This window comes from Varanus komodoensis, unplaced genomic scaffold (assembly GCF_004798865.1).
Source record: "Varanus komodoensis strain SLA01 unplaced genomic scaffold, ASM479886v1 scaffold17, whole genome shotgun sequence".
In the NCBI taxonomy this organism is placed as follows: domain Eukaryota; kingdom Metazoa; phylum Chordata; class Lepidosauria; order Squamata; family Varanidae; genus Varanus; species Varanus komodoensis.
Window position 1 is genome coordinate 25,443,852 of NW_025335505.1, and position 27,732 is coordinate 25,471,583.

Genomic DNA, 27,732 nt, shown 5'->3' on the forward strand with positions numbered 1-27,732 from the left:
AACTCCCCAGGAAAGTCCAGCCCCCAGCGCTTCCCGGGTCCCTCGTTCGCCGATTCGGCTCGGCGCTACCGATCACATATTAGCGGGGCTGCTCCTTCTACGGCCGCCACCTCCTCGTACGCGCTGCAGTGTCGCCGGCTGGCCACTATTGACCTGCATTGCTGTAGTAACGCGCAGGCACCCAGAGAGCTGGCAGCCTGCGAGCCAGGAGAGGAAAAGCGAGGCCAGGAAGGGAGCCGGCAGTGGGACGACTAGCCACCTGACCTGCCCCCGGCTGCGCACATTCCAAAACCTAATAAAGCGATGGGCCTTGGACACAGTCTCCCGGCGCTTCTCTCCCTATAAATACTCGCCCTGCAGCGAAAACAAGCTTTGGTGGCTTGCTTCTCCTCTGCCTACCTCAGACCGGCAAAAAAGCGGCGGCGGCAACAGCCAAGGCAACGCAGCCTCAGGCGAAGAGCACCCCTCCTCCACCTAACTAAACCGGCGAGATGCCCCGAGTAGATGCAGATCTCAAACTGGACTTTAAAGATGTCTTGGTTAGACCAAAGCGAAGCAGCCTCAAAAGCAGAGCAGAGGTGGGGGCATTTTCAAACAAGCATGCTTCTCCGCCCCGCTTAATACTTCGCATCTAACCTCTTTCTTTTATTATTTGCATTTGCCCGACTAACGGATTAATCGTCCTGTCATTTCCCGCCTCTTTTTTCCCTTTTCCTGACCCCAAATACAGTAATCCAGATCTTTCCATTTACGACCTCGTGGGGGGTTGCTTCTTGCGCATTTGCTAAAGTCACGCTACAGGCAGGGTTTCCATGGTTTTTCCTTTCTTTTTTTCGCTTCGCCCTTTGCGGAATGAGACCCCCAGGAAGGGCGCCTTGCTTAATCCTTTCTCCAGATATAGAACGCATCAGAAACAGATTGTGCTCGCTTCGCTCTTCCACGGGTTATTCGGTCCGGCAGGTGCATCTGCCGAGATTTTCGTTTTCTGCTTGCAAAATATCAGAATGGAGAGATGGGGGAAGGTGACCTAATGTTGGGCAGTAGCACCGTGCTCAGAATTGTTTGTAGAGACGCGGATAATCTCCTGGCATGACACATCATCTCTTGCAGGCTACGGGGTGGGCTGGAGCGGGGCCGATGGCTTCGAGTTACACACCGTGCATCACAGGCCTGCGATTTTATTGACTGGAGGCAGGGAAGGTAATGCCACAGTGAAGCGGTATTGTGAAGACAGGGCAGAGCTGGCATTCAGAACAGAGCCATGCAATAGAGGGTGGGGGAAAACACTGAATTTGTATATATCTGCAGCATTCAGATAAACATTCCCTTTGTGCTTAGCAGAAATGATTAGCTCTCTCTGTGTATGTGTTTTAATGCATTTGAACATAAGGCTAACTTCAACATAACTGAAAATGTATTTAGATTTTGTAATAATCAACATATTTAAATTTTATAACTGTTTTAAAAGAATGTTGAAGAACCATAGTAGCAAGTCATACAAGTCATAGTTTTATTTGTTTAGTCAATTAGCTCTCTGGGCTGTTCACAGGATAAAACTTTAACCATATAATATAAAAACTTAATAATATAATGTACTGTACAAACTTTTAAAAGTTAAACAACAACAACAAAATAAAACCAAACTAAAGCCAGAGCAAGCTCTATTGGGGGAGATATTAGTAAGAGGAGATGAGACATTTGAAACAAATTCGTTATGTGACAGATGGTGCTGAGAATATGCAGGAATAGAATTAAGGGGTGGAAATAGCCTGAAACCAGATTTTGTTTAAACTTCAGGTTATGCTTTGTTGTGTTGCAGATCATTCATTGAGGGGAAGGTTGGACTAGGTCAGTCTTACCCAACCTGGTGTTCTCCGGAAGGGATGGATCTCAACGGCACTGGATAATCTGGGGGCCACAGGCTAACTAATTGATGAAGAAATTTTCTAAGCTGGATCATAGTAAATTCATATAGGAAAATACATCCCTGTGGTTTCCTTAAGGGTTTTAAGTGTAAGAACCAACACATTGTATGTGTCCTGAAAGCAACATGGCAGATTATTATTTATATACAACATTTATGTACAGTTCTATATTTAGACAGATTCCAGAGTGATGAACAAAGTAAGATAAAAAGAATAAAACAACACAAAAATGTTGGTTTTAAAAACCATGGGAATAAATACTGGCTGGTCAATCAAGGAAGCCTTAAAAAAAAGTCTTTATGCTTTCAGGCTGTGTCAAAAACAACACAATGTTGGTTCCTGTCTGGCCTCCAGAGGCAAAGTGTTGCATAGAAAAGGAGCTACCACAGTGAAGGCTCTTCCCTGCATGGGCTCCATTAGAACACCCTAAAGCTAACCCTGGTTGTTAATCAGCTACTATTTTCTGGACAAGTTGTAGCTTTGGAACAGCAAAAGAGACATGTCCAGAGTATTGCAGTCCACTTGGGAAATTATTAGGGCATACAGCACAGCAGGCAAGCCCCTTTCAGAAAAGGAATCTTTGGGAAAGCCAACACTGATAAAACATGTTCTTGGCCACTGGTTCAGCTTGATCAGCCAGGGGAAGTCCCAGATCTGGAAGCATTCCCAAAGTATAAACTTGCCCTTTCCAGGGAAGCATGATTCCACTGGTGACATTTACACAGTGCTTAAGGCCAGATTAAGCATGTGCATTGACTAGGATGTCTGCAGCTAAGATGGAAAGTAATAGCTAAGAGCAAAGCAGTTGGCTTGAAATATATGCTCTCTTCCTTTTATTTTAAGGATGTATTTATTACATGCATGTATTATGGAACTATAAAGACATATACGTCTTCATAGTTTTACCTTTTTAAGTGTTTACATTTTTGAAACCGCATGCTGTAATTCTATATTTAATTAGGAACTTGCCTTAGAATAATGTTATCCTTTGCTGGTACAGAATACAGACTAAAACATTTTTTTTAACAGGTAGATCTCATGCGTACTTTCACATTCCGTAACTCCAAGCAAACCTACACAGGGATCCCCATTATTGTAGCAAATATGGACACTGTTGGCACATTTGAAATGGCACAGGTTATGACTAAAGTAAGTATGTATTAATTATCCCTCTGCTGAAAATAAAATAAAATCACCTGAATGATCTAAAATATAATCTGCTTACTCTGAGCTGTTCCATTTTCTCTAATAAAACTAATCTGAGTTAAAAGGATTCCAAATTCCATTCTTATGACTTGGCTGCCTTATAAATGTGAAGTAAATACCGCAGAATTTGGTGTAAGTGATTTAAGCATGTGCTTTACCTCAAATTAATAGCAGTACCTGTTTAAAATGCTTAGCTTTCTGATGTGCATTCTTAAACTATCGTAACAGTTATGATTTTTCCCACCGTATGCTGAGAAATGTGGATCTATAAGGATAAGAAATTTTGGACAGATTTCTCAATTAATCTTGACTTTGTTTGCTTCATAGTTTTCATCTGGTTTAGGCATTCTCTCATTGTTGTTGTTGTTTTTTTTTTTTTTGTGGGGGGGAAACAGATTTTTGAAATAGTTTCTCAAAATAGTACTTACAAGAAATCCAAAGAATACTTAGGGATTAGTTTCTTGTCTTTTATCTCCTGCAAACCTACATGGCTTCTGACAGGAAACTGATGCTTGACATTTTTAATTGGTAGAAAATTAAAGTACTTTGTAGATTGGACTCTTGTCAGGGCACAGTCCAGTTGAGATGGAGATGAGTGTTCATCCACTACATGGCAGGAGGAGTGGTGGAAGCAATCTTTGCCTCCCTGATCCTCCTGCTCTGCATTGTTGCTAGATGGCCGTTTTTGGTCTTCTTGTTGGGACACTTTGGAGAGGAAGCTGAAGAGGGCACAGGGCACATTACAGCCTGGATTCTGCAGTCTCCTCCCCTTCTTGCCCACTGGAATGTCCCCTTTACCACCTCTCTGAGGTTGAGTTCTTGTCCTTAGAAGGGCAGTCAGCTTAGCTTCTTTTTGGACCAGCTGTGTTAGGAAAGGGAGGTTGGTGTATAAATTTGGACATGTGTCTCCAGTCTTGGATTTAGGAATCTGGTATATCCTTTGGCTCCACAGATGATTTTACAGGGCATAAGATCACTCCTTCCATAAGCTAATAATGTATGATAGGAAAGGAAAAGATGATATACTTTCAGATTTTTTAGGGAAGTGGATTTTAGTTAAACTGCACTGAAGCCAAAGATGTCGGGTTAATATATGGCTGTCTTACATTGCTTATGTAAGCAATAATTGCATGTATGTATAAACAATAATTAGAGACGGAACCATTCAGTTTATACCCTGCTTTTTGACCTCTGGGCTCCCAAAGCAGCAATAATGTATAAAATAGAATACAATTCCTTTCCATTCACATGCTTTAAAATGTAGTCATTAAATCAGAAAAGTGAATGCAAAGGAAATTACATAACCTTGCATCTGTTAAGTGAACACCATTTCTTCAAGGTTATTAGATGAGACCAGTGATCAAAGTTGGCAAAGATTTGTATCAGTCTTTAAATATAAACCTTCTAGATAAGCCTGAAGAAGTTTTATCAAGTATTGCCATATGATTCTGTGGTGTTTGTTATTCTACCTGATTGAGCTTATTTTGTTTTAATTTCTTTTTCTATGCCACTCTGTCCTACATAGTGCCTTAAGGACTCCAACAAATGTTCAGGTTTTCAGAAGATAAGTGGACCCTGGCCCAACTGAGGTGCAACCCAAGCCTGTCATGCAGTGTTGACGGGCTCCTGTTTTTGTCTCTTTGCCTCCCCAGGGCTGCAGCACCTTTTCAAGTCCTGCTTTACAAGGATGGACAAGACCTCACTGCTTGAGGAATGGCTCAGGCTTGCCACTGACAGTTTGGCAGGCCGGCCTGGGGTTGTGCCTCTTCCCCTTATTTGGCCAGCAGTGTCTTTCCCTTAACAAGGGATGAGGCCTAGTCCAGCTGAGGCACTTAACTCTTATTTAGGTTCAACATATCACTGCAGAATTGCTTTGATTTTACAGATACAAAGGCCTTGAGAGCCATTTCTGATGGAATGCAGGGACATGTGTTTTAAAGAATTACTAAATTATTAAGTATAGACTACTGGTATACTATGATCTCCGACCTTTTGTCTGTAAACTATACTACTGTCTGAATTCTATTGTGTATCTTGGAGGTTTGCAGCCTTACTTCTTTGCCAGGATAGAAGTAAATGCCTAGAAGTAACTAAATTTACCAGTAATGCCAAAAGTTATGTGATGTGGGATCCATGTACTCAAGCATGAAACATATATGAATCCTGCATCTGAGGAAACACCTTTTCCTCCTACTGTTTTTTCTTTTCTGTATAGTAGAAGAAATTTACAAGGAATTCTGGTTTTGCCCTGCAATTTTCTTTAGTCAAATAAGAAATTAATATACTGTCTTCTGGCCGTGCTTCCTATTTATTATAAATATAAAAATATAATCTCATTTGTTTGTTTTTCCTAGTATGCAATGTTCACTGCAATTCACAAGCATTACTCTCTGGAAGAGTGGAAACTGTTTGCAAGTAATCACCCAGAATGCCTAGAGGTATGGCTTCGTTAATTATTAAGTGTAATTGCTGCTCTTAAAACTACATTTCTTGGAATTTAGTGTGTGTGTGTGTGTGTGTGGGGGGGGGGAATCTCATGTGCACAAAGAAAAAGTATGTATTCATTGCAAGAGAGTATTTTTAAAGTGATAAACGTTACTTTGTAAATGCCAGTGTAAAGGAGTGGCACCTCATCTCCAGAAACCCTCAGCCTTTTTCACTCCCAGTGGGAAGAAAACCACAGTTCTCTTAGACCAGGGTGCAGAATCACAGGCCTGGGAGGCAAAACTGACCTTGAGGTTTGACTGTATCCCTCTAGGGCTGTCTCTCTTTACCTACTTGCCTCTTCCTCTGAATTCTTTCACTTCCACAACAGCCAGTACTAGCATAATATTGAAATTGGGGAAGAATATTTGAATGTAAAGGACAAAAACCAAAACATTTTTATCCTGCTTGAAATACTATGCAAATATTTTGGTTGGTACAGTTGAGCAACAATGATATGCAGATTAAGGTCTGGTTTATAAATGCGACAAAATGTGATGAAAGAATGAATTAACACAGTTCAGGTTACTAGTGGAGGGGCTGGTTTCTCCCTGTAAGAAAACAAGCAAGTAAGAAGAAATAGAAATTAAGATATAAAACATGAGCTAAAGCACTGTAAAATATTCAAAACAATGTTGTAAGGAAATGGCAAAAGGTCAAGAAAAGGTTTAGATTTTTGCAAACATTACTGAGACCAATGGGAGCATTAAAAATAATCTAGAAATGTGCTAAATGCCCCCCCACACCTTCTTTTTAAAAATAGGTGGCTAAAGTTATAGTGATAGATCTACTAAGTCACAGCACTCAAGAGAAAATAATACTATGCCTAAATTAGTGGGTAGCATATCTGGGAATAAAAGATTCCCATTAATTCTTAAACTGCAATCCCTGACTATAGTTCCCACATCTAGACTTATACTAGATCTTTAGATCTGAAAAACTCCCATCTGTCAATCTTTCCTTCCTTCATCTTTTCCTTTCCCAGATAAATATTCTAAGATTTTATTGTCTTTGATCATCCCGTTAGGCTTCTTCCACAAACAGATCCAGAGAGAATGCTTTTGACCTCATTTGTATAAAAGTCATTGATCATTTTCATCCTGTCTTTTCAGCATGTAGCAGTGAGCTCAGGCAGTGGAATGGCAGACTTTGAGAGACTGACAAATATCCTCGAAGCTATTCCACTTATCAAGTACATCTGTCTGGATGTGGCCAATGGCTATTCAGAACATTTTGTGGAGTTTGTGAAAGCTGTCCGTGTAAGATTCCCAAAGCATACCATCATGGTAGGTTTGATGAGAGAAGTGAGGAGATGAGTTCATTTGTTGTTTGGTAAAAAAGGTTGTTTCCAACAAAGGTGTATCTTTTGTGGCTTCATAATTTCTGGAGGACAGATGTATTTTACTTCTGGAGTACTGAATACTGTATACATTTTGTATTGGTGTCATTCATTATTACAGCTACTGGCTGGGGAATGTTGCAGTTCTAGGAGTTCTTTCTGTCTAAGCATGCATTCCTCTTTTTAGAGGAAAGAGGATATAGCTTGGTTTTAAAGCACACCGTTTACATGCAGAAAGTCGACCTCAGGAAAAATCTCAAAGAGAAAGGAAAAATCTCAAAGAGAAAAAACTCTCAGAAAACCTTACTGTCCAAATCCCCTAGAGCAAAGTCAGCTTGTCCATTTCTTGCCATGTCTCCTCAGGCCAGAGCAGAGTCCATCTTCTTTTGGATCAATACAATTGATAAATGGTGACCGAGTATGCACCAATGTGTCAGTATCAAGATTGCCTTTTAGATACCTAACAAGCTGGGAACATTTTTTCTAGTAGAGCCAAATTCTACTCTTTTCCATACCAATCACTCAATTTAGGGATTCTGTCACCTTCTCAACTTTGGGCAAAAATTTGTCTAGCAGCCAACAGCAGAAAAGAAATCAAATCTTTCTGCAAATGTTTAATGTTTAATTCATTAGTTAAATTAAGTAAAGATCTAGAATGATTGATTGATTTTATTAATTTCATTTTCAGTCTCTCCTCTGAAGCACTGAGCAAATAAGCATGTCCAGCAGTGGCGAAAGTACATACCTAAGGCTTCACATGCCCTCCAACATAATGAAGAGTAATTCTTGCAAGCTTCACTGGAGTAAAATGTTATCTATAGATCACCTTGACTGAACTTTTATTTCTTAGATATATCCCACATTCTCCTTACAACAAACTAAAAACAACTTACATAATTCTTTTCCTCCTCCTCTCAGTCTTATTCCCACAACAACAACCCTGTGAGGTAGGTTGGGCTAAGCACTTGTGATTAGTCCAAAGTTGGTTCCATGGCAAAGTGGGGACTAGAACCCAGATCACCTGATCTGTGCTCTTAACCAGTATGCCACACTTACTCTCAACTTTCTCTAATATGAGCTGAGATTGATTTCAGTGGATGGACAGACCAAATTTTACCCTAGCTCTTGCTCCCAGGATAATTATTATAATTAGCAATATCAAGGAGGCATTTATAGATTTTTGAAAAAAAATCCATTAGAGCCCAGACTATAGCTAAGGAGGTACTTTTGACATTGTGTAAGTTGCCTTGTAGCTTACTGTTCGACCAATGGATCCTTTAAAAAGCAAGAGTATTTGATGAACTTGGGGAACCGTGTATTAGAAATATTAGAAATTCTATCTCTAATTTGTTATCCTGTTAAACACAAGCTCCTTGGAAAGAAATCTAGCAACTTACATAAGCCTCATTTTTCCCAACCTGCAAATTGAGTTGTTTTATTGGAAACAAAATTGGTTGGAAAAACAGGGGATAGAACTTTTTTTAAAGGTGTAAGTAGTGAAATTTAGGACATTAAATACTTACACCATTTATTCCATATTTTTAAATTTCAAAAAGGTTTTTTATATTATAGCTATATTTCTGTTATTAGTGTTGGATGAACAATGTAGGGCAAACAATCCAGACAGACACTGTTAAATTGCAAAACAATATTAAACTCAAGAGGGTATGTGTTAGGCAGAGGAAGTTATTAAAGGGAAAATGGTGCCTTACATTCGAAGACATAGGCACAGCTATGGAACACAGTCAGCAACTTGTCCAAAAGGACCTAGTGTCCGAGTTCGCATTTAAGGACAGGTCTTGCATGCATTTAAGTACAGGTCAAAGCTGTATGTCTCCTTCTAGACCAGTTTGACTCTCAGGAGGATGGGCTGAATTAAGGTTTGGAATGAATGTTTCAGACTTCCATCTCTCTAGTGTCAGGGACCATTATTGGAGATCAAGAAAAGTGAGCACTGGGGGAGAGGTATGGATAAATGTGGGGGGGAAGCTGTGACAACTGTGGTCATGGTTGCAGTGGGAACAGAATACAGAACAGTTCCCTCTGTGGAGTCCCTTGGGGTACCTACTGGAAGACTTAAGGGTAAAGGAGGAGGAAACACCCTGCAGCAAGCCCGATGGTCTGTCGGGCACACTGCAGCTAGTTCCAGGAAGCGGCTCAGGATGGGTTGTCATGCTGTCGCATGCACTCACAGAGTAGATGAAGTTTTTTTCTATATTGAAATTGCAAGTGGCTATGGAAGGGAAGAGTTTAATAACAGACAATGCATTGTGGGGCTTTGCAGGCTACTCTGTTCTGGATCCTCACACTGAGCTTTTTGTAGTCAGCGGAGATCACACACAGCAAAACTGCAACCTGATCCAGAGCATTCAGCCACGTTTTGCTTTTTTTGGCTCATATAACATGTGAACCTCGAAGTCCATTAAAAAAACAAAAACCAACACTGCCTACAGTTCATAACACCACACATTTCTCTCCTGGGCTGAGGAAGTCTTGATACTTTTAGGAACTGAGTTGCATATCAGAATTCTCATATAGCCAAGAATCTTCCCTGTCATAGAAAGCTAAAGTATTTGATGGTTCTTACTTCATGATAAAGATGAATAGTGGGCTGATACGGAGTGGCTTACTTGGTATTTCTAAAATTATAAATGGTATGGAGAAAAGGAAATGTTGTGCCCTATCATTTAATCAAAAAGCTTTAGAAGAGTGGGGAGATAAAAGTAAGTACTTTTAAATATTTTGAGAAACGGAAAGAGAGCAGTCTGTGCATCTTTTTTAAGAGGCTGAGATTAAAAATAAAAGGTTACCGTATTCAAGCATTAAAAAGCAGGTTAAAAATGCCACCTTAAAAAAAAATCTGGGGGCAGGGAGCAGTCTCATGGCTATCTGGAACATGCTTCCGATCCAGATCAGGGCTTTGGGTCATTTTCATGGTGAAAATTGTGTTCATAATGATTTGCCCTGGAAAGGACTGTTGGCAATAAACATTTAGGCCTCTCTCTGGATTGGCAGCATATTCTGGAGCAGAGAGGTTCTGACTTCTATCCTTTAAAAAATGAAGTGTTTTAGTTTAGAAGCAGCTTAAGCATGCTTTAACAAAGATGCAATTTGTATTCTGGTGATATATTAATATAACATTTGCTGACTTGTGGTAAGGAAAAGTTTTTCTTTCTTGTGTGAGCTAGGGTAACAGGAGCTGCAAATGGACCCTTGTTGTTCTGCAGCAGTAAGACCCATCAGCTTTATTACATCTCCCTATCAGGCAGCTTCTGACGTACATGTATAATCATCAGAGGGTTTTTTTCTGACCCATCACAGAGATGAAAAAGTGAGGATAAGCTCAACAAAGTTGTATGTTTGAAGTTCTTCCCACTTTGCCCTCTCTGCATGTATGCAAACATAAACAGGAAGAATAATGGTCATAACTGCATTTAATTATTTGATTTCTATCCTTTCCCTTTGTTACGAGGAACTGAGAAGCATTTCAGGATGCAATCCTGTGTAAGTGTAGACAGGAAAAAGCCAAAGCATAGGTGGGTGGGCATGATTGTGGGTGGGCGGACCTGCTGCTATGTACATACCATTAAGAACTCCATGGAGGAAGGGAAATGTCTTTAACTAAAACTTAGTTATTAACTAAAAGTAATAACTAATGCAAGTGCAATGTAACTTGTAGAAGCATGATTTGTGTAAACTGGTAGGTACTTGTGCCATGAATGTAAGTATAATAGTGCTTCTTTTGCAAATATAGGCCTTTACTGAATGAATGGTTCATCTGGAGCAAACCAAGGGTTAGCCATTTGATTGCTGAAGCTAGTCATGACCAGCAAATTGCCTCTTCCCTGAAGGCTACAATCTTGAGCACGCCTACTAGGAAGTAAGTCCCATTTAATCCAATGGGGCATACTTAAAAGAGTGTTAAGGCACTGTAAGAAATGGCAATTCTGAACTGAATGCTTCCATTCTGTGGCCCATTTCCCTGACCTACTTTGTTAAACAGAATTTCAGTTCTTTTGGGTAAGAATTTCTGTAAGTTTTAATTTAATGACAATAATTGTGCAATATCACTTACAACAGATAAGTAATTGTACTTTGAAGGTGATAGGTGTATTGTGTGCAATGCACCAGAAGAAAAATGACTCCTGGCTTGAAAACAAGTGTTGTCCATGGCACGTATGCAAGGCAAAGAAGCAGCACATTCTGGTGGCATCAACAGCTTGTGCAGGATAGGACCATGTAGTGTTCTGTCCTTGGGGCTTTTGCACACCTGCTCATCACTTGGTGAACATAGGGTGGAAATTGTCTTGGTGGTCATGATAGAGTACCTAACTCCCAACGTTTCTTCACTTGTGCACCCACCTTTCTAATTTGTGATGTTCTTGCCTATATTCTTCAGGCAGGTAATGTAGTGACAGGAGAGATGGTAGAAGAACTTCTTCTGTCTGGAGCTGACATTATCAAAGTGGGGATTGGACCAGGTAAGCTGATTCAAAGTATACAGTAAAAGTCCCCCTTTATATTCCTATATCTGAGTCACTCACTTGCACAAAAATGTTAGGAGAGTCTATACACCCCCCTCTCCATGTAATCCTGGGTGTGCTGTGACTGGAGACAAGGTTGGTAAAATAGATGGTTAGGGCCATATACCACGATGTGAGGGTGCAGCAATACCAGATGCAGTCAAGGCTCTCCTTTTCCTATTCACATATGGGATGCAGAGCAAAGATGATGATGCTGTAGTGACTTTAGATTGAGAACATGCTCCATTGCCAGCAACTTGGATTCTGGGGTTTGACATTAGGAACTCATCTCTTCTAAAAGCCGTCTGTCCAAGGCATTTACTCTATATCTGTGATTCTTCATTCATGGTAGTTTGTGAGTGCTTTTCATGACACTGTCACTGTCCAGGGTCTCTCCTGTGCTTTGCAACTATTTTAGCATTTTTTTCCTAACCTGATATGGAAGATATACACAACCACATAGTTGTTGTGTAATGACACATAAATTAAGGCAGAGAAAGAAATTCCTCAGGAAAAATATGTGTAAAGGAGTTGATCTTAATCATTCAGAGAATCCAGAAGCAGAAGTCTTGGTAATGTGGAGGGTTAAAAACTTAACCCTATGCCTGCAATTCCTATATGTGACATGAGAACTAGAGCATTCTATTTGAAAAGTTGTCTTGAGGATGAATAAAATGAAAGCGGCAAAGTGCGCTAAACATTGAAAGTGCTATATGAATTAATGAATGTATGAATAAATAACCACCTGCTGAACAGGCAGTGCTATAGAGTTGAAAGAACATACTCCTCTTCCAAAATCAAAAATGCTTTAAGCTGTACCAGCTTATCATTTGAAAATAAAATGGAAGCTCAACCTAACCAGACTTCTTTACTCTCATGAGTGAAAATGGGAGCCTTAGTCTGTTGCTCTATTATTTTTACACTGGGTAGTGGATCCACACATATCATTCCATTTTCCTATCTGAATGAGTCTTTAGCCATCCTGAGTCATTATGGCCTGAAGTTACTCTAAGTCACACATAGTTTGGGCTTAACACCTCAACTTATTAACATTGGTTTTGAGATCAACTACAGGCTGCAGGATTGTACATTTTTTCATACGTACCACATATGAATCCCCTGCATTGCATGGGAAATGGTTATTAAGGTTTAACAGGCAGCATAGGAAACATTTACACAGTCTAAAAGCCAGATTAGTTTACTGAAGGCACGTCAAAGCCCTGTGGCACTCAACGTGTTAGAAAGAGCGTCAGCCTTGAAGTTGCCCCCTCAATCATTCTACAAATAAGGGCTGCCCTTTCTGTGGGAATGAAGCTGCTTGCCTTACTGAAGTGACTTTGCTTCCACGATTGGGGGCTGCAGAGCCTGTATGCATGCTGACAGACTCTGCAATCATGAGAGAGAGAAACTTCATAAAATTGTCTTTCTTTTCTGGCATGACATGCTGCTTGCCCAGGCAGCTTTGGAGGCCAAGCCTGCCACAGATAAAGGGGATGTAAGCCTTCTTCCACTCATTTATATCCTTCAATCATATTTCATCATTTTGTTAAGTGACCTATGTATCATCTTTGGCATGGATTATTTTATTTCTTTCTAAGTATCCTCACATCTGAGGAGAAGTGCCTTGGCTAGACAAGCCCCTGGTATTAACACATTCTCGTAACCCTGGCTTGCTAGAGAGGGAAACCATTAAGCCAGGAAAGTACCTGAAATAGTGCACTGAACTGCTGATAGGATCACCTGTTATGCTGCTCTTCCTTCTTCAACCTTGTGAATCCTATTAGGCAACATTTGTGGGGTTAAGGGGTCTTGTGTGCACTCACTCTACTTAAAGCTAGTACACCCTTTTAGGAAAGGCCCTTGCAACCTGTCCAGCCCCTGCAGGTGTATCATTACCAGGCAGCCACAGCCTCAGCCTCTGTGGGTGACATCACTACAAAGTTGCTCCTATGTGCATACTGCTGACTGTAGAATACACCAGTGATTGCACCTTTCCTAGTTCTCTGGAACATCATCACTGTAGTTTCATCTTTTGTTTTTTCTTTAATGTCTAGGATCTGTATGCACCACTCGGATAAAAACTGGTGTGGGTTATCCACAGCTGAGTGCAGTGATTGAGTGTGCGGATTCTGCCCACGGACTGAATGGCCATATCATTTCAGTAAGTAGGATTTGCATTACATTCCACAACAAGGGTGTAAATTGAACATTTCAAGGAAGCCAAGGAAAAGTTTTCTGGGATCATTTTGGAATACTAGTTGCTCTTCATTAAGGCTCAAAAATTTTTCAAAGGTATGAATCTGAAACTTGCACATAACCTCAGTCAGCCAGAAGTAGTTCCTTGAAATGTGCACTGCACAGGCTAGAAGAAAACGTCATGAACCCTGGAACACTGGTATACTGTTATATATTACAATTACTCCACATTACATCAGCACAGGTCACAGTGGCTTGGTTCAGTGAACGTAGCATCATGTTGGTGCATGCTGCCTGGTCATTTCTGCTGTAAACAGGAGCGGCTAAACAAGTGTTGCTTTATATGTGACTAGAAACTCTTCCTTGTCTCAGCAAGCCAGAGACATAATCTAGCAATATACAAGGGTTATTTCTCTTGCAGTTTGTCAGGAGACTCAAGCTGGAATTCCTGGTTCACATTAGGTAGCACGAAACATTAACTAGGCAATCCATTAGCCATTTAGCCACCTCTGCTTGTAGTAGGATTCATCCCGCAGCATGGGCTAGAATGCTTCTGTTTTCACAATAATCAAACTTTAAAAAATCTGGGTTATTGTGGTGTGTGAACCAGGCCTGCCTGTCTGCAAGGCTTTGATCATTTCAGTATCCAAACCAAAGGCGAAATAAAGGACTGCTTGCCTTGATTTTCTAAAATTACTGGCTGAATTACAGTTTAATATGAAAAAAGCACTATAACATCATATGCTAGATACTTTAAAGTTTCCCATCCTTGTGCTGCGTATCTGTAGCAGGTGTCCAATTACCTCCCCCAACCCCAAGACCAAATCCATAGGTTTGTCAGGCACCTGGTGTTTCGAAGCTATGCTAGTTGGTTTTTTTTTTTTTTGGGTGGGGGTGGTGACTGAAATAAGCCTACATGGTTAAAAATACAAACTGTTCCTTCTTAATTCTGTGTTCCTTTGGGGGAGATCCAGCTGGATCTTATATTTCATAAAACTTGCTGATGTTTGTCTACTATTTCATAGAGCACAGGCTAGTCACAGCAAAAATCCTGTTTTGAGCAGGCAAGTTCAGCCAAAGTTCATATCAAATTAATTTCTTGTCTATGTTAGTTTTACATATTAGCGCATACCTTTTTCCTACTATAAAGTAATGATGTAAGTATTTCTAGATTGCAGAGAAGAAAAATCATTTACATATCTCTAAACATGTTAAAGATGGTGTCAAAGAATTGTAAGAGTTGGAAGGAACCATGAAGGCCATTAGGTCCAACTCCCTTCTGCTGCAGGACACCAGTTTACACCATCCCACTCAGGTGGCTGTCCAGTTTCTTTTTGAATGTCTCTGTTCTGGGAGAGCCCACGACTGCTCTAGGCAACTGGTTCCACTGTCATATTGGTCTGAACATGAGGAATCTTCCTGATGTCCCGCCTGAATCTGGGTTGTTGCTACTTGACTTGATTATTCTGTGCCCTACACTCTGCTGTCAGCAAGAAGAGATTTTGACTCTCCTCTTTGTGTCAGCCTTCGAGGTACTTATAGAGGGATATCTTGTCCCTCCTCAGTCTTCTCTTCTCAAGGCTGAACATGCCCAGTTCTCTCAGTCTCTCCTCACAGGGCAGTGTTTCTAAACCCTTGATCGTTTTTGTTGGGCCCTTTCTAATTTTTCTGCATCTTCCTTAAATCTTGGTGCCCAGAACAAGACAGATGAGGTCTGACTAGTGAGGAGTATAGGGGAACTACTAATTTAACTGCAAGAAAAATGGCTACTTGTTCCATCACTGCTTTTAAAAATATAAGAACATAAGAGCCAAGCTAAATCGCACCAAAACCTTTTCTAGACTGGCATTCTGTTTCCACACGGGCCAACCAGGTGCACCAATGTGAAGCCCATGGGCAGTTCATGAGTGTAATAATACCTGTCCCATTTATATTTCCCAGCAGCTGATGTTGAGAGAAGTAGTGTTTCGGACTCGCCTCGTATAACAATGCATTGTTTAGTAGGAACCCTTAGCATGCCTGCAGAAAAGCCAGAGTAAAGGAAAGGCCCCTGATTTATTTCAACTGTAGTCTTCTCTCACAGCTGTTGAGAAGAAAAGCGACAAGCTCACCATCATGCTTTGTAGAGAGCTCTAGTTCCTTGGGCTGAAACCATCCATCCATCTAGCTGTCTATCTAGCGGGCATCTATCTATCTCAGTTATTTGTTAAGCACCTTCAATATAAATCATGAGGCAGCTTTTAACATGTCAGTTTTGCATACTGCATATGCTGAATGTGCCCTCCTGTGGCTAGACCTAGTATTTTATCATATTATGCCAAATGAAGTTCCAACTTCTAGTATTTAAGTATAGCTTTTAAAATGTAGGGGCACTTCCAGACCAGCTATTGTCCCCAAATAAAAGTAACTTGCTCAGATTACTTTGTGGTGATCTTAGAAATCAGATCAGCAGAGGGACAGGCTTGAGAAGGAGGTCTGTATTAAGTTGGTAGATCCATTTTAGTTTCCTGTTTTGGTCACCATATTTTAAAGAATGAATTCAGAGAATATGGGGATACTTTGGCCTGCTGTATGAGGAGCTGCATGCTGTAGCCAGAATTTAGTATTTGCTACATCAGGGCAGTGTGTTTGGCTCTTCATGAACTGTCTCTGAATTGGTTTATATAGAACAATTATGTACTGGTTTATGTATGTATATACTTAGAGGACTTATACATCATTCAATGGAATGATTAGCAAGGCAACATTCAGCAAATTGTAATAATGTAAAATTTACAAAATTCATACACATACGCAACCTTATGACAGAAGTCAGAGTGCACTTGCCTTCTGTTTTCTAGTGTCAGGACAACTGACAGTTGAACTAAGCATACTTTTAGTGGGAAGGGGGAAACAAAACAAAAAGAGTCAAATTCCATGTTAGGTATGCAGGTATGCCTCATGCTATCGCTCTTCACTTTATTACACTTTGCAAATATTGCATTTTTTAAAAAGGGAAGGTTTGTGGCAATCTTGCATCAAGCAAGTCTGTTGGCACCATTTTTCCAACAGCATTTGCTCACTTTGTGCCTCTTTGTCACATTTTGGTAATTCTTGCCATATATCAAACTTCTTCATTAGCATTATATTTGCTCTGGTGATCTGCAATCAGTGATTTTTGATGTTACTGTTGTAATTGTTTTGGGCTGCCATGAACTGCGTCTGTATAAGGCAGCAAACTTAATAAATGTTGTATGTGTTCTGACTGTTCCACCAACCAAATATTTCCCCATCTCTCTCCCTCTCCTTGGGCCTCCATATTCCCTGAGACCCAATTATGGTGAAATTAGGCCAGTTAATACACTACAATGACCTCTAAATATTCAAGTGAACTGTAGAGTTGCACATCTCACTTTAAATCAAAGACTAGGAATGATTAAGTTTAGTGAGGAAGGCTTGTTGAAAGCTACGAGGATAAGCCAAAAGCTAGGCCTCCAAGTTGTGAAAGGCAAAGTCCTTGAAATAAATTAAAAGTGGAATGTTAGATTTGAATTGTTGTTTTTATTGTTAACATTTGGTATGAGAAGTACAAAAGCATCCTCTGCTTGCTGCATATGCATAACTTCCACCTTGGTCACCTTAAATTTTCTGACAATTTCTGATCTGTGCAAAATCTGGGACTCTCCTCCACAATTGTGAAAATGTATGCAATTTGTACATATTTTCACACTTTGCAGAGCAGGGGTCCAACTTTTAAGACTTTCCTCCCTAATTGAATTCCTCACACATATTGAGCAATATTGAGCATCAGATGTTTCTCTCTTTCTATGAGTCAAGATTAGCTGATGACCATCCCATTGTTGGATGCAGCCTTGCATCAAACTGGTGATGGAACGCTTGGTTGAGTAATCCAAACCACACCTAAAGTAACTGGCTCAGTCTTTACTAAATCCAGTACTGGCTGGCTCATAATAATGGTACCCTTGGGAGGATACTCTTTTTTTCTGCCCATCCTAGCAGGGCTACCTATTGATGAGACCCTCAGTAATGGCTCTGTTTCAGGTTTAGCCACAGGATAGAATTGGGGAGCAGCCTGAAGGCTCTAGTACTAAGGAAAAGCTCTTGGTGATTCTCATGTCTCTTGGTCAGTGGAGAGACTTAACCCATATGCCTCCGTCATATCTGACTGGAAAGAAGCTTCACTGTAAGTGAGTCGTTGTTTGTTGGATGGACGGGGTTTTTCCCTTGTTGATATGTTCTTCTTGGGAATGAAGTCCCTGGTGGCATTCACTGGAAGCTAAGATTATGCTGTTTCCCTTTCAGTGGTCTCTGTATATACGCCTACATTCTTAGTTAAAAAGAAGCCTCCATTTTCTGGCAAATGGAGCATAACAAATTAGGTTTGAAGTAATGAACATGACATGAATATATTAAGCCTATGAGATACATTGAGCAAACTGAATGAAGTTAACACACTGTGGGATAATGAAATTGTGGCTTTTTGCCCCTGCTTTATATGCATTTGTTTTGATACCCATATGGCATACACATATGAAGAGGCCAATGAACCTATGCTCAGTATACAAAATCTTTCTCCACCTCCCCCACCATCTGAGGCATACATATCCTGAATTAGCATGTGGAGAGTTGAATACAATGGCAAATGCTTTAAGGGATCCTTTCTCTGCTCCTTCCATTGCCCTTTTAATTAAGGGGGAAAAAACCGTTCTTTAACTACATGCACATATATACAAAATAGACTTGGCGATTACTTCACTTCCTGTGGTTAAGCTGCAGAGGGCAATAACTTTATCATTCCAAATGGACTTGTATGTATATTTAACTGCTTGTGCTAGATAAAACTATTAGTTGGGGCAGCAACAAATACGAATGTTGGCACTGACTTCTCCCCCACTCTTTTATGTAGGATGGGGGATGTGGCTGTCCTGGAGATGTTGCCAAAGCTTTTGGTGAGTATCCTGAATTGTGCAAGGAGCATGAACAGCCTTAGGATCATGCCATACAGCGTCTAGTTTAATGTTTTGTTTCCAGATTAATGATCAAGAATCTTAGATGATGGAGACCACACATTTCAGTACAGGCTGATACAGACCAGCCTTTGTCTGTTTCCTGCAACCCAATAATTAGAGACTAGATTTGGCATTTGGATATGAATTTCCTCTCCTTAATTTTTGTAGCAGTAACTACTGTGGTTCTATAAATTCTGGCTGTTAGTGTAGTTGCCCAGTTCTTCTCTGAATTATGATCCTGGCTGACATGTGTTCTATTATTAGCATACAGTGGGTATCCCCCCGTTCCTTTGGTTGGGTTTCTAGGACAACTTCTTGCCTAATACTATTCTTTGCTGTTGTGGATGTAAAGCAACACTGGAGGACTAATGTTTAATTTATTTTAAAAATGTATAGCCACCCTTTAGGGGGAAACCTTTCAAGGAAACCATATGTCTGTCTGTGTAATACAATACATAACTTGTATGCATGCTGCACACTTGAAGAAAGGAAACAAAATAGCCTTGCTGTAAAAGGCCAGAAATGCACATCTGAAAATCCCATTGCAAGGAATGGGTTTTACAAAACTGTGCAGGGGAGTGTGCAGAGGATGGCGTCCAGTGGCTAACAGAACAACAATCATACCACTAACTGTTCCTAAATGTAATCAAAACAAGTTAAGTGATGGAGGATCTTAGGGATAAAGGGAGTAGAATTAAGAACTATTTCCTTGAATAGAAGTTCAGTCGAAAGCAGTTTACCAGATACAAACTGTGTGGAACTGCATGATCTTGTGAGGTGGAAAAACGGTATGCTCATTGTTCAAATTTGGACATATTGGCGTTTGGCCTGAAAGTGCCAGTTTAGAACTCTGTTTTGAATAACTCTCATACCAAAATCCATTCTTGGACCATAATTCTGCTTAGCATGTTCCTTTTGTTGATACCATACCTTTCCTTAAACCTATTTCTAGGAGGCTCAGTACACTGAAAGGAGGCCAGTTATGATCTCATTGCTACAAAAAGCTTTATTTCAATAGGAGTCTTCCCATGAATTCAAGAAACAAGAATCAACTTTCAAGAATTGCACTGGTTTTCCTTCTAATGCTTTGTTGGCCTGCAGAGTTTCTTTACTTTCATTTGTTTGTCATACAGTGGAAAAGGTGCCTTCTTTGAAATGTGTGGAATTATGGATGGAAAATCTTGGCACCTGACTAGTCAGGGTCAAAACAAAACAAAACTTTCATCCAAAAATGAAGTTTGCCCTTGAAGATGTCTGACTGTAGTAAATGGAAGAAGAAATATTTCAATGATAACTAACTATCCTCTACTAGCAGAGAAATTCTAGTTTAACAACAGTGCTGTTTCATTACTGAACTTTAGTAATGGGCCAAAGAAGACACAGCTCTCTCTTCTTCCTTCTTGTCATTATGAAGTCATGTATGTAAATTCCAACAAATGCCACCACCATTCTATCCCTTACAGGCCATGGTTCTCAATGTATGTGGAAGGCTTTCCTCAGTGCTTTTTTTGTAAAAAAAAAAAAAGTGCCGGAACTCATGTCTTGGGGTCACACTTTTACACAATGGTCACCGCCAGCAGTAAGCACTCAGTGCGCGACCACACTACCGATCCCAAGCCGAGCAGCATCCCAAGCTGAGCAGCACCCTCACAATCAGCGCCGACAATCAGCACCAACACACAAGCAGCCCGCAGGCATTCTGTTAATGATTTTTGCTGCCAATCTGCTACGCCCAACAGGGTGATTCACAGTCACTTGGAAAAATCCGTCAAAAAAGGGTGCCGGAATGTTGTTCCAGTGCGTTCTATGACAAAAAAAGCCCTGGCTTCCCTTAGGAGGTTTGGAGACTTGTGCAAAGAACATACAAGAACTTGTCTCTGACCCAATTTTTCTGTCGTTACTTCTCCTCCTATCCTCATAGAATATATTTCCTTAATATAATAAATGGGTGTTATGATGCACACTAGGAGGCATTTTTCTTTTGACTTCATTCTTCTTTTGCACACCCAAATACATTATTATTATTATTATTTTACTTTAATACTTTAATAACAATTTGTTGTTGTTGTCGTTAGTCACGCAGTCGTGTCCAACCCATTGCGACCCCATGGACAACATTCCTCCAGGCCTTCCTGTCCTCCACCATCCCCCGGAGTCCACTCAACCTCACACCAACTGCTTCAGTGACTCCATCTAGCCACCTCATTCTCTGCCATCCCCTTCTTCTTTTGCCATCTGTTGTTCCCTTTTGGCTTCCTACTTTAGCATTAATAACAATAAAGTATTATTATTAATTATATTATCATCACTGTTAATAAATTATTAATTCATTAACAGTATTTCTATCATTTCCCATTTGGCTAAATCTTAAAGTAGTTTACAAAAGACTGCAACAAATAATAACTGTATTAGCAAATGCTTGTAAGACTTGGGAGAAAGGCAAAGTAAAAATATATTTAAAGAAATGCCTTAAACATGCCAAGGTTGAAGCCTGGCTTGCCACAGAGGTGAGTATTTCACAAGGCAGGTGCCACAGCAAAGAAGGCCTGCTGCCTTCTCCGTATCACTACCAAGCAGACATCCATAGGTAGTGCACAGACAACAGGGTCTGCCTGAATAGACTAGTTCAATAGGTTTGCATAGGTGGAGTTGTTCCATGAAATAACCAAGTCTTGAGTACTACAAAGCTTTATATATTAATTCCAATGTTTCAATAGCTTCATAGCTGTTTGACAGCCAGTGTAGGTGCTTTTGCACAGGTGGAATATGTGCACAGGAAGGCACACCATTCAGTAATTAGGCGTTCTGTACTAACTACAGCTGCTAAGATGACCTTAAGAGCAGACCTGCACAGAACCATTACAGTAATCCAGTCTGGAGGTTACCAACGCGTAGATTACAATGGCCTGGCTATCTCTTTTCAAGAACAGGCAGAGTTGGCATAGCAGAGGTGCTCTTACACACAGAAGTCATCTGCACTTCCAGTGATAACAATGGATCGAGGAGCACCCCAAACTGAAACTCTTTTTCTGTACTGCCCACAGGTGCTGGTGCTGATTTTGTGATGCTCGGGGGCATGTTTGCAGGGCACGACCAATGTGCTGGGGAGATCATAGAAAAAAATGGCAAAAAAGTCAAACTTTTCTATGGGATGAGCTCTGACACAGCAATGAAGAAGCATGCAGGAGGCATTGCAGAATACAGGTACTAGTATTCTGTAGCACAGGCCTTGTTTTATTTCTCAACACCTCATTTTTGAACGTTGTTACTAGTAGTCAGTGACAAAACTTGTTCTGTTCATATGGCAAAGTGGCCACAGCTAGCATTGCTCAAGCTCTTGCTGTCAGGGTGCTCAGCTGTGCTTTACTTTGGCTGTGCAACAACCCTTGCAGAATTCATGGCCTGTTCTAAGGTTATGCAAGGGTTATTTAACTCCATGGATCCAGATGACATGACAAGCTTTGACTGTGGCTTGAATATGCTAGCTTGCTTAAGCTATGGTGGGATGTTTGATCATGCTAATACATCCTGTCAGAGTCACAGTTCTAAACCTAATCTGTACGAAAGCAGGTAGAAGCTGATTAAGGAAACAGTATGCAGGAGTACATTCAAAAAAGAAAGAATGGCCTAACAGTAGGTAGTATTGTCTGGTTTCTTTTAGATGGAATACATTTTAGGTTCTAACTATTTATAAAGGCCCACTTGGAAGTTTGGCCCATGAATCAAACAATGAATTTGACGATGTCTTAAGACAAAATACATGTCTACTAAGATCAGATGGTCTTAGAAATTACAAGTATATCTTCTCCATTCCTCTCTTCCAGTTAAGTTTCAAGATGAAACTATTTCCTTGTTACATATCAATTATAAATGGAAGTACACAATCTATTTACATACCTAGTTGGTGAAAAAAGCACTAAAGTGGGGTGATTAAACTCTTCTTGGAGTAGTCAATCCTGGAATTGCAATGCAATGCAGTTGCAAAAAAGGGCAAACACAATTTTGGGATGCATAAATAGAAGCATCACTTCCAGGACAAAAGAGGTACTAGTTTCCATTTACTCCAGCACTTGTCAGACCTTACCTGGAATACTGTGTTAAAGGTTTTTAAAAGATGCAGAAAAACTCGAAAGAGTTCAGAGAACAATGAAAATGATCCAGGGTCTGAAAACCAAGCCCAACAATGAGAAGCTGAAAGAGAGCTGGGCATGTTTAGCCTCGAGAAGGCCAAGAGGGGATATGATAGCACCCTACAAGTATCTCAGAGGCTGTCACAAAGAAGAAGGAAAATCTCTCTTTTCATTCACACATAAGCATAGGACACGGAACAATGAACTTAAACTGCAGTACACCAAATTCAGGCTAGATACCAGTAAAAACTTCCTGACTGTCAAGGGTAGAATCAGTTGCCAAGAGAGGTAGTGGGCTCTCCCACACTAGAGACATTCAAGATGAAACAGGACAGTCATCTGAGTGGGATGGCAGGATTTGGCATCCTGCACCGGCTGGGTGTTGGATCCAATGGCCTTGCTCCTGCCAACCCCACTATTCTATGAATCAGATTGTATTAGCATGTAAGCACACTGGGAACATTTTTGTAAGAAAGGAAATCAATTGCAAAAAAATAGTTTGTGATAGCTCAGGAAAAACTTTCAAGAAATTATATCATCATCATCACCACCATCATTTCCATACTGCCTGTAGCTGAAGCCCTCTGGGCAGTTTCCAACCCTCATAATGGAATCATACACTCAAGTCACCCATCTAGATTCTAACCAGGCCTCAGCTCACTTTGCTTCCAAGATTAGGGAGGAGCAGGTACTTTAGACTATATAGAAGACTTTTATTCAATTTGACTGTGTCCTCTCCCCATCCATAACACACAAAATAACACATAACACCCAACAGAGTAAACACAGATTTCCAGGATAGCCTTACTATCCTCTGTCACTGAGGGTTTGAGTTAGAAGCACAAGCAAAAATGTCTGTATCCAGAGGGAGTTTGCAATGCTGCAGGCCCACGTCCACTGCAAATTGAGATTTTTTTAAAAACTCTAACAAAATACAGTTTAGTTAATTGAAAATAATACTTTGTATCACTGTAAATAAACCCACCTTTATCTCCAGAGCTTCAGAGGGGAAAACGGTAGAAGTGCCTTACAGAGGGAATGTGGAAGACACCATCCGTGATATCCTAGGAGGCTTGAGATCCACCTGTACCTATGTGGGAGCTGCCAAACTCAAAGAACTGAGTCGAAGGACCACCTTTATTCGGGTAACTCAGCAGCACAGTCAAGTATTTTGTTAGCCTACAAAGAAAAAATGGTGAGCTTGGAGCTGTGAAACTTGCTGGCTTCTCTTCCTCCATCACTCTTTGTTTTATTGGCAATGTAGCTTCCTGCTGGTGTACTTCAAGCCAGGAAAGGAAGTTGCTTGCCTGCCACCAGTGTTGATTGTAGCAGTGGGGTTATGCATAGAGAGTATAAGCCATAAGCTGCTGCTATATCCATGATCATTATATTTTGTTCAAAGTACAATAGCACTGCTTATTTTATAGCCTTGATCTATTTAAATAGGAAATCTAGTTTGATCTTTTAATGAAAGTCACCCAGAACGCCATTCATAGTATCTTTGTCTGCTCAAACAATCCCTATTACCATGTAAGCCTATCTATTCAAGCTTTTATGTTCAAATAACCAGTTCCTACTGCTCCTGCAAGATGGCATGCAAGTCAGAGGAACAGGAGGACAACTTGGAAAACTGAAAGATGATTGTTGCAGGGATGATTGTTGCCCCAGCATGCCAGCACTTCTAGATCTAAAATAATGTTGTTCTATTTTATCTGTGACATTAACTGCTTGATCTTGATTTTTAATGTTACATTGATACATGAATGTTCTTAAAATGGTTAATTAAATAATTGTATTCATTTTATTGTAATGCTTTGCTGGGGAAGCTGTTCCAACATAGCAAATGGCCATGCCTGTTGTATGCAGAAAGAATAACATGCAAGGTAATGATAGTTGCTATTTCTGTCCAATCCATTTGGGCAAGGTCCAAGGACACGCACAAGCTTCTTATTTTTTGTACCCCACGGCACAGGGCTAGATATGGTATCCCTGTTCTAGCTATTGGAGATCAAGTGCTTTCAGACACTGCAGCATCAATTAGAGAAGTAGTCAGATCCCGAGGCTTGGATCCCCTTGCAACAAAGGCTAAGGAGTGGCAGGGTCGTCATCAGCCAAAACTTACACCCTCATTCTTATTGTCCCTACCTCTGAGGTTGGAGCTCATTCATGAAGCTGCTGCTTCAGGTGCTTACCTGAGTGCATTCATTTCTCTGAAAGAAAATAAAAGTCTGCTTTTATGAAACAGCTGAGCTAGTCCTGCTAACCTCCCCACCCCACCCTTGGTGGCTGGGAGTGCAGATAGAGTGACAGTCATTTCTTCTCAGCAGCTTTCTTCTGAAAACCAGTTTTGCTCTGGTAGGGTATGTGTGTAGCAGAAAACAAAGTATTACGAGAATAAGTACAATTAAGCACACTAAGGAACAATTATAATCCTACCTGTTATGTGTCGATTAGCTTACTTTCACATACATTGAGCCAGTAAAGAGGCAGATAAGCATATAGAGTACACACTTGATGAAACAGAATGCAGCATTAAAACACGTGCACACAAGGAAGAGAATGCCATGCCAAATCTGCAACCAGGATTGATTCTTTTCTGGGACTGAGCGTGAGATTTTAAAGATGCTACAACCAGCTATGCTGAAGGAGCGTGATCAAATGCGCACTGGGTATTGTAATAGTATCTTTTGCCTTTCCAATTTTGTACCTGATGTTGAATTTTAAATTTGTAGACAAATGGCCGCTTTCAGTGTTGGAAAACTCCTAGGCTTCCCTGTCTGCTATATCAATCTGGATGCCATCATTCTTGGAGTTCAGTATTGCTGTATTCCTAAAAACTGCAGCCATTATCCTGTGATTGTTCAGCACAGATCAAGTTTCTTATCTTTCAAACCTTCTGTCAAATACTTGCAAAATCATCATTTTCATCTCAAAGTTTATATGAGTGATTTTTTAAAATAACACTGAGTCTTAAAACACATTTATGGAAGAGTAAAGCCTAATGAGTATAGTAGCACTTAACCTCCAAGTAAGCATGGTTGGACTGCACTGTAAATAATTCTTTTCATCCTTTTGGGTGATTTAAATATAAAATATTAATATATTTGAAATTTATTTTAAATACCCAATTGAAAGCACAACGTAAGTTCAACTTTTCTGCCTTTAGTTCAGCATTTTCCACTGCATTGTAGAGTTTCATAGCACTTGTGTCATTTTACTTAATGATGTTTATCCCATCTGTTTAGAAGTAAAAAAAGAATACATACTGGTTCTTAGGCACACCTCCCTCTTCCTTCTCAAAGTAGCTAAACATCTTTCACAGTGTGGTGGTTCAATCTAAATTGAAAAACAGCAGCCATACTTAAGTAACCACCTTCTAGTTGCACGTGAAAAGGAGCAGCAAGAGGCTCATGCCCATAAAAATATATGTACTTTAGGATCTTATACTACTGTTGTACTGGTTGCCTATGCAAGCAGAGGGTGAAGTCTTGGAGCATCTACAAGTAACACATATGTTGAATTGTCTGGATAAAAAATGGTTACAAATGTTGTTATTTCAGTGACAGTAACCACACCTCTCATTAACACATAGGTCATACGCATTAATGACCTAGAAGCCCAGTGTCAGGTGTTATGATCTAAAACAAATGCATGAAAGACCCCAAGGCAACTTCAAACCACAACATGTATGAATAAATAGCAACTTATGTCCAGTAATGATTTTTCACAGACCAGTAATTAAGGGTGGGCAATATTTCCTGAAACTGCTTTCCACAGGAATCAATTAACTTAGTTAAGGTGCTACTGCTATAGGTGCTCAACAGTTTGTTGCTATTTCTAATTAATGCAACACAACTGGAAGGCTAGGGAGTGGGTGTCTGTTTTTTTCCTCTCATGTATGTTTTCTATGAGAGGGAAAACAGCTTGTGAGAAACAGCCCAGGCATCCCCTGAGGATGACTAGAACATGTAGACAGAGGGGCTGTGTTGCTGAGTCAGATAATATAATTCCTTCCATTGTGATCATCACCTAAGGTTGCCTCCTTTTCTGGGATGACAGGTGCATTTTAGCATTTTACAGAAAGGACTGGATGCATTTTTTTATTGCCTAGTTCACACATAATGCCAACCCATGATATACTTTGTTGAACTCTGGGTTGTTTAAGCCATGGGTTGTCACAGTGTATGAATCTAGAACTGTGTGATGCTTGTGGGTTGCTTTGCCAGGTTTTAAAGGTCACAGGCAAGAGAAGAAAAAACTTTCCAGCAGCTCTGGTTGCCAGAACTACAGCCCCGCAAAGACATATGGGATACAAAGGATGAGCAGGTGAAAGAGAGAAGGATAAACGATCCGGCCAAACAGACCTTGCATAGGGTAACAAGACATGAGTTAAGTAAAGCATGAGTTTGCATTATTTGTGAAACAGGCCTGTATCAGACTTTGCAGCCTTAGGGTCTGGCACTGCCACTATCTCTACAAATATCCCAACAGGAGCAAAGAAAAGCACCCTAATGATCTTTACACTGCTTTTCCACTTCCAATGTGTTCTTCATTTTATGAAGATAACACATAGTAGACAGATTGGATGTAACAACTAAAATCACATTTAACTGGATAAAAAGTCCAACTTCATGGCAGCTTTTTAAGTGATTTGAAAGAATGCATAAATACAATACAAAGGCAGTGGAAGAAAATGTTCTCTAAATAAATGCAGAATAAAGTATCATACTGTGCATAGATTAACTACCAGGGTTGTTTTTCTTTTACATATACAGGGGTGGGGAAGGAAAGTAGGTAGCACAATGATGTACTGTATCAAACAGTTTTGCAGAATGGCGAGAATATGCAATATGCAGGAATGCATAAATCTCATGGACGTTTTATTATGGATAAAATAAATATATGCAAAAAACAAACCTT

At 40.2% G+C, this 27,732-nt stretch overlaps 1 protein-coding gene and 1 long non-coding RNA gene across 5 annotated transcripts; one reads left to right on the forward strand and one right to left on the reverse strand.

The window, feature by feature from the left end:
- Positions 1 to 204: 204 nt before the first annotated feature.
- Positions 205 to 27,728, forward strand: GMPR (guanosine monophosphate reductase). Of its 4 annotated transcripts, XM_044426661.1 has the most exons (11): positions 205 to 578; positions 1,111 to 1,200; positions 1,820 to 1,848; positions 2,955 to 3,074; positions 5,486 to 5,569; positions 6,728 to 6,901; positions 11,354 to 11,435; positions 13,532 to 13,638; positions 18,580 to 18,622; positions 21,727 to 21,886; positions 23,810 to 27,728. In XM_044426661.1, exons 4-11 carry the CDS (start codon positions 2,964 to 2,966, stop codon positions 23,988 to 23,990), a joined length of 942 nt encoding a protein of 313 aa, XP_044282596.1. In that variant the 5' UTR covers positions 205 to 578; positions 1,111 to 1,200; positions 1,820 to 1,848; positions 2,955 to 2,963; the 3' UTR covers positions 23,991 to 27,728. The 4 variants fall into 4 exon arrangements, with proteins under 4 accessions (XP_044282596.1, XP_044282595.1, XP_044282594.1 ...); XM_044426660.1 differs by lacking the exon at positions 1,820 to 1,848; XM_044426659.1 differs by lacking the exons at positions 1,111 to 1,200; positions 1,820 to 1,848.
- On the reverse strand, positions 19,663 to 23,889 carry LOC123021666. The gene is made up of 2 exons (XR_006414368.1): positions 23,798 to 23,889; positions 19,663 to 19,936 (listed from the first exon to the last, which is right to left on the reverse strand). It is a non-coding gene; the product is annotated as an uncharacterized LOC123021666 (long non-coding RNA).
- Positions 27,729 to 27,732: the final 4 nt, after the last annotated feature.

Bases quoted from the DNA above. Each gene is read 5' to 3' on its own strand.
- GMPR (XM_044426659.1), top strand. From the start codon at position 492: ATGCCCCGAGTAGATGCAGATCTCAAACTGGACTTTAAAGATGTCTTG. The intron at 579-2,954 runs GTGGGGGCATTT...TTTTTTTAACAG, and splicing joins GCCTCAAAAGCAGAGCAGAG to GTAGATCTCATGCGTACTTT. The intron at 21,887-23,809 runs GTACTAGTATTC...CTTTATCTCCAG, and splicing joins GGAGGCATTGCAGAATACAG to AGCTTCAGAGGGGAAAACGG.